Below are 7451 nucleotides of genomic sequence, written 5' to 3'. Positions count from 1 at the left end.
GACTTCTTTTCACAACTTCTGAAAAAGTCTTGACAACATTTTCCATTCTCTACTTTGCCTCAAATCATTAAAAAAAGTAATTTCACTTTTGTATAAGGCAAGAAAAGGACAAATGATACCAGCTACAAACAGTTATGCTATAAGTTATTGACAAGCTTTCAATCCCTAAATAAATGTTGGATAAATTCACATACAGTTTGACAAAAAGTGCAGTTGGCTGAGGTGGCACATTCAATTTTAAATGAGAAGGAATTTGTACCTATGATTCTATTTATCATTCTGTATTGAAACCACTGCAGATTTGTATCTCGTGTGATATGAAAAGGCACACCGCAAGTATGTCGACACTCTTTTGTTTCAGTGTTATTAAAAATACTTGACAATGTTTTATGCACACTGGCGTAGACTCATTTTTTTGGTAATAAGTTCATATATAGGATGTGTACCCTTTGTGTTATGCTAAGTTTACATCTGGCCACGATCTCCCCGATTAGCCAGAGGCTAAAAAATCGGGGAGCTCTACGATTAAATGGTATACTCCACGTTCTGTTACGCTTCCTTACGAAATCAGCACGTTTTGTTGCGCTCTACTGCGCTTTGCTACGATCGAGCCCACGATTTGCATCACGTTCTGTTACGCTTTTTTGCGATCAACACGATTAGCTTACACGCTCCACCACGTTCCGTTACGTCCTGTTAAGATCTCCCACGACAAAGCCGCTTTGTTGCGATCTCCTGCAATTTGACCTACGATTTGAGACAAATAAACACGTTTTACGTCACGATTTGATATTTAAACAAGAAATAATTCAGCTTAGGCTTATTATTCGCAACAATGAACCAGCTGGATATAGACGATCCTGAATTGTCTGTTTTTATTTACGCATATGTTGTTGAACGAAAGAAAAGGCCACAGCAAACACGTGATATAACTATCGGATTAGAAGTCAGAAGAAGAAATAGAAAGCCTAGGTCATGCTGGGTTAAGCCATGGTTAAGTGTTGAAAGAAGGCTTCAATTTGGACATTATACACAACTATTAAATGCCGAACTCCGGTGTCGAGATGTAGGTGCATACATAAACTATCTAAGAATTGCTCCAGCAGGAAAAAAAATGGTTGAAAAAATGTGTCCACGCTGGTCCCAAACTGTTGCGATTGTACTCCACGTTCTGTTACGCTTCGGTACGTTCCATTACGTTTTGTTACGAAGGCCACGCTCTGTCACGATTAGAAAATGAATCGGGGCAATCGTGGTGAAATTTAAGTTTGATTTAAAATCTGTCCCGATGCCCACGATGTCCCCGATTCAACCACGTTCCGTTACGCTCCCCCACGATCACCCCGATTCGGCTCCACGCTCTGTTACGTTCGCCACGATGCTCTGGAATCGGGGACATCGTGGTAATCGTGGCCAGATGTAAACCTAGCATTAGTTACGATGAATCATAGGCTAGTGGGAATAAAAGGCTTCAAAAAGCAAGTGTCATGGTAGCTTTTGCGTTTCATATATCGTTTAACTGCGTTAATAATTCCTATGAAATTAGATAATTTCGATTGAAGTAAAGTAATTTGCAAAATTCGTCATAACTGTAAAAGGATAAAAGTTCAGCGTTGTGCATCAAGTCACCAACAAAATGAACGCCTTTTTCAAACCATGATTTAAACAAGAGATGTGTTTGTCAGAAACACAATGCCCCCTACTGTGCCGCTTTGAAGCCATATAATTAACCTTTGACCTTGAAGGATGACATTGACCTTGACCTTTCACCACACAAAATGTGCAGCTCCGTGAGATACGGATGCATGCCAAATAACAAGTTTCTATCTTGAATATTGCAAAAGTTATGGGCAATGTTAAAGTTTTCGGACGGACTCACAGACTAACAGACAGACGGACTGACGGACAGTTCAACTGCTTTATGCCAACCTATCGGGGGCATAAAAATACACTTTTGTTACAAATTGTTATGTCTGGGTAATAGAATAATAGATTGTGAAAGCAAGAACTGGGTTTTAAATGGTTCTTTTTTACTAAGTTCAACTAATGAGTACAATGTATCTTTCCAGAATTCATGTTGTATCTTGTTAATGAGTACTTCAGAGAACTGACAAAAGAAAAAAGAACAATCATTTTCAAACCGCCTTCGGTATATTCTTTTAGTAAAATAGTTTTGTTAATTCGTGGTTTACCATTCCACACAAATTTAAAACATAATTCATTGATCTCTGTCAACAGATAATTTGGCGGATTCGGCATAGAAGCAAGATGATGATTTAGAACTGTTAATGATATTGTTTTAATATTTTGCATTCTCCATATTAGAGTCAAAATCCTTCTAGACCAATTTTTAAATAAGGCTTTTATTTTAACTATGTTGTCAATGAAATTTAGTTCGATAATTTTGTTAAGGTCAATGTGAAATTTAAGGCCTAGCATATAAAATGTTTGTTGATTCCAATTTAATGTCCATCTTGTTTTAATGCTTTCGGAGCTTACTTATGTTTGCCTTTTGTTTTGTTATAATCAATTTTTAACCATGAGTAGTGCGTGAAGTGCGACAATACATCTAAAGTTTCATTACGAGATTCTGCATAACCATCCATGAGTATAGAGGTGTCGTCGGCAAATTGTGACAATTTGTATTCTAAGTCATTGATTTTAATTCCCTGTCGTTTAGTATTAGACCTTAGTTAAATAGATAATATTTCAGCGCACAGTATGAACATGGAGCAACTGAGCGGATCCCCTTGTCTGCAACGACGTTGTAAAAGAAAAACAAATCTAAGAGAATCCCACATTGCGTTACCGCCGACACTACGTCTTTAAACAATACATTAAACCATTGTATTATGTCAAGACCGAAATAAAACCGTGATAGAGTCCGATTTACAAATGCTCATGACAAAGAATCAAAGGCCTTTTCAAAAGCTATTGGCAGCAGCAAACTAGGGATATTATTTTCAGAATAAATAATAGATTTTTCTGTTTAGATTTTGTACTCGCGGATCGAAAGACGCGATAAATGGTGTTTACCAAACTTGTTCGAAAACAATAGGTATTGTAACCGATTGAAAAATGTTTACTGTGCATACAAGTCATGTTTATCTAACGTTTAATGACTCGGTTATTGAGTTATAGCTCTTTAAAGTGATCGACATGGAAAATCTTTATGTGGACACACTTGTGTCCGAGCAAACATGATTTTCTTACTTTGCGAGGCTGCATTTCAACTTTGAATTAATCCACTGTTTTAACGTTTTAAATCGAAAACTGCCTATCCGAAGAAAACGCCTCGTCATTACTGATGATGACTGAGTGAGGCATATGTAAAACACAAACGTGAACTGTATGATGTCATATGAAATAATAGAATTATTTTGTCGATGTCGAATGAACAAGACATCTTGTTTTCAATGTTATTTTATTTTATTTTAGTATGAGTGTTTTTTTGTGCAATTATATCGAAAATATACATTTTCTCGGACATGATCATCTGCGGGCGCACTCGGGCAGGAACGGAATTTTCGAGCGCCCGCAGATGATCATGCCCTCTAAAACTTATATTATCCATATATTCCATGATACAATCTCAACTTACAAAACAGTAAATAAACACATTCGAATAAACGTACCACTTATTTTAACTGAAAAAACACGGAGAGATTCTTTGATCATAGTTTTAATTGTTGTCTCCATTTTGTTAAATGTAGAACAATTTCCAACCTCTGATTGATCAATAGCACGTGTTTCAATGCGGGATCTATCGCTGTCATATGTCAATCTTCAACCGAACGTTTTCTTATACTGTATCGTTTTCGTTTTCTTCCAAACAGAATTTTTCAAATGGCCCGTGCCATTACATTCCTACATAAGTGTGGACACTGGACCGATGCCTCTTCATCTGAACCAGTCATGGTTTTGTAAATGTCGGAACCTGGTTGATGATATATAAATAAAGGTTGTAAGCAATGTATTAAGTATGTTGTAAGTTGCAAGGGTTTTCAACTAGAATGCATGTAATTGAAAGTCGAAAACGAGTCGAGAAGTATTGTTATATCTTTGCACCTTAACGAAGGCATCGTAGCCAGTTTAAAAGAACATCAAACGATTTCTAGTATGAATTGTTTATATTTATAATTGAAATTATTTGTGTCATTACCATTTCTGTGCATGTCTTTATCATCAATACTAAAACTTGTATTATGAGTCTTACCTGATTCCTCACACGTCACGAAGTTCGAGTTGGTCACTACCGGCAGTTGAACTTCTTCGAAGAATTCTGACCTTCTTAACGCATTTCTTCTGATTTTCAACGAATGTCTCCTGAAAGGCCATTTAATATTCCTTTCGGTTCTTTATACATTCGTATGTATTTTGGAGTGATTTACAAAAAACATTATATTAATTATAATGTTTTAAATAAAATAAGAGTGATACACATTTTTAATAATAAAACGTTCGATAGAATCAATGCCTTCGATTACAAATTATGTTGTTTAATTTTTACATAGAACTTTTATGCTGTGCCTTAATAAATGTAGAAAATATGTCATGTAAATAAATTAAAACAACTTTTTAAATCATCAATTGGTTCCACCCACCTTTTGTTTCGATTGACGATGAATGCTGCGACAGCAACCAATACTACAATAACTAAAACTGAACCGCTAACTATTCCAAAAACGGTAGATACGGGTATCAGGAAATGATTACTTTTCGCCGCTCTCTCATCATTGGAGTTTGTTGAGCCTATTGAACATTAACTAAAAGTAATACCATGTTCAGACAACTAGAAACGTTCATCTGTTTTAACTTTAACGGTTTAATTATCCAACCATTAAATCCAACAAATTAAAGACTAGTTGTTACAAGCAATTTCATTGGTAAATGTGTAGGATGTTCATATCGGGGGCGTGCATAATAGACTGACATAAACGATTGTTGAATGCTGAAATAATTGACCAGTACAAGACCTGCTACATTTTAATATATACAATCACAACAAAACTCCGTACTTATGTTGTTATTGAGTTATACAAAACGAATGTATTCATGTTAAAAAAATATCAGGCTGTAGTCGACAGTTTATGTTTAAGCAATGTATGTTTACATTACTCATCATCATCATCATCATAATCATCATTATCATCATCATCATCATCACATTGAGGGACAAAGATACAGAAATCCTCCTACAGTCAGGTCGCTTGTGTGCTGCTGAGAGTTATTCATTCAAAGGTAGGGATGTCCAGTCTTTTATATCAATCCACCTTTTCTTATGACGGCCTCATCGTCGACAGCCATCTAGCGTGCCAAGGAGAACAAATTTGTACAGAAAGTCGTGCCTGGTGACGTGTCCAAACCAAGTCAGCTTTCGTCCTTTGACGGTCACATGTAGGGGCTCTTGTGGACCAGCAAGTGTTGCGGTCATGTCCGGACGTTCACGTTGGTCTTGTGCTCTTTGTAGGAGATGCGGAACAGTCTTCGGAGACATTTATGTTCAAATGCCTGTTTCTTGCGTTTCTTGTCCGCGTTAAGCATCAAAGTCTCGCAGTCGTATAGTAGAATTGAGACTACGAGGGACTTGTAGAGCCTGTTATTGGTGGGGAAGCTGAGGGAACTGCTTGTTCACATCCGGCTTAGTCTGGCCATCGCTCCGGTCGCCATGACAGTTCTTATTTGCACCTCAGCGGTACTGGTTCCAGCCTCGGACAGGGTTGCGCCCAAGTACTTGAAGCTGGTCACTTCTTCTAGCTTCTCGCCGATTATGGTGATGTCTGCACTAGTGTCGGTCGTGTTGATCACCATGATCTTCGACTTCTTAGTGCTTACCTCCATCCCGTATGCTCCTGTTCGTTCATAGAGTTTGTTGGTAAGATCGTCAAGTTCACTGCTGGTGCCACCCATGCGGTCAATTTCATCAGCGAATTTCTAGTTGGAGATGTGTCTTTCATCGAATGAGATAGAGGGTGTGCTGGCAGAGCTCCAGATAAGGATAAGTATAAAGGGTATTTTACCCCCTGATGTTATTGTTAAAGGGTATTTTGCTCCGTTGTTTCAGCCATAAAGGGTATTTAGGAATATTGAGGGGTATTTTCCATTTCTATAGAAAACTGACATAGTACATGGCGTGTTTAATCTAGACATATTAAACCAATAACATATAAATACATTACTATTTAGGCACTTTAAAGCATCTACGTCTTGACTGTACCCCTCAGTGCATCCGTGAACACAGACCCCGTCCTCTTGTTGACATGTATGATTCACACAGTGTTGGCACATATATGAACATTTTTGTCCATAAAATCCCTTGAGACAGCCCTGCAATATTTACAAATCATCCGCGATCTATGAAAAGGGGTGTACTGCATGTGCGTAAGGTGTCGTTCCAGATTATTCTGTGCAGTCAGGGACGACACTTTCCTAAACTTGATTTTTGCAAAGAAGAGACTTTCTTAAAACGAAATATATCATAAAAGCGGAAAGTGTGTGCCTGTGCTAATCTGGGACAACACTTTCACGCACATGCATTAAACCCCTTTTTCACAGAGCACGACCCAAATACATACATCACATGTGTATTGCCTTAACACTGTTTTAGTGCTTTGTTCAGCCACTTTTTATTTACAAAATATTAGCTATCTTGATGGGAAACATTAATAACCCCGTTCAGGTTGTGTTCACTTCGCTAAATTATCTGCATGTAACAGAGAATCATGTGTATATTTGTGTATTAAGACGATGTTCTTTTGTATAAGTCTGAATAAAAAATCTGTCTGTCTGTCTGTCTGTCTGTCTGTCTGTCTGTCTGTCTGTCTGTCTGTCTGTCTGTCTGTCTTTCTGTAACACTAACCTAGTGTTTGCCAAGTATAAAATAAGTTGTCAGTTAAAATAACGATATCAGAGTAACATTGAATGTTAATTCAAATCGTTCAGATATTGACTAAACAACAATTGTCCAACTTTTTGTCAGACATTAAAAAAATAAAAAACACTTACTCCCGTTAGCAAATACAAACGCTCAAAACCTATACACAAACTTAAAGTACATTTTCATCATTTGAAATTGATACATTTATGAAGCGTTACAAATTTGAAACAAACGAATACTTTGGAATATTTCTGTTGTTTTCGTTAAAATTTGGTAAATTACGTTCGTTCGCTAATGAAGTATCAAATGCATTTCGGAATTTAACAGTCTTGATGGTCTATAACCTTTAAATAAAATATACAACATAAAACAGCATCAGTTTGAATCACTGTGGATGAGGGCTGACTTTTTTCATTATTTATTTTCTGTAATTCTTTTTTGTATTCAATATAAAAACATACAATGTAAATATGTGCATGAGCAAGAACAAAAGTTATATAATACAGCAGTAATAATGTCAAACATATTATACATGAAATGCTAATATATACAGGGTTTTTTTTGCTTTGGTTGC

At 36.7% G+C, this 7451-nt stretch overlaps 2 protein-coding genes across 2 annotated transcripts in view; both read right to left on the bottom strand.

The window, feature by feature from the left end:
* LOC127834420 (multiple epidermal growth factor-like domains protein 10) overlaps positions 1-7451 on the bottom strand; it is a 63136-nt gene that overhangs the window by 12247 nt on the left and 43438 nt on the right. The gene's annotated exons all lie outside the window — the stretch shown is intronic.
* The window catches only part of LOC127834421 (platelet endothelial aggregation receptor 1-like), a 65470-nt gene continuing 61478 nt past the window's right edge, over positions 3460-7451 (bottom strand). Inside the window, exons 2-5 of the mRNA XM_052360255.1 lie at positions 6180-6327; positions 4605-4752; positions 4217-4326; positions 3460-3937 (exon numbers count right to left, since the gene is read on the bottom strand). Coding sequence (XP_052216215.1) covers positions 3843-3937; positions 4217-4326; positions 4605-4752; positions 6180-6327 — 501 coding nt within the window. The 3' untranslated portion in view covers positions 3460-3842. The remainder of the gene's footprint in view (positions 3938-4216; positions 4327-4604; positions 4753-6179; positions 6328-7451) is intronic.

This window comes from Dreissena polymorpha, chromosome 6 (assembly GCF_020536995.1).
Source record: "Dreissena polymorpha isolate Duluth1 chromosome 6, UMN_Dpol_1.0, whole genome shotgun sequence".
Classification (NCBI taxonomy): Eukaryota; Metazoa; Mollusca; class Bivalvia; order Myida; family Dreissenidae; genus Dreissena; species Dreissena polymorpha.
This window is presented reverse-complemented; position numbering and strand designations above follow the sequence as displayed.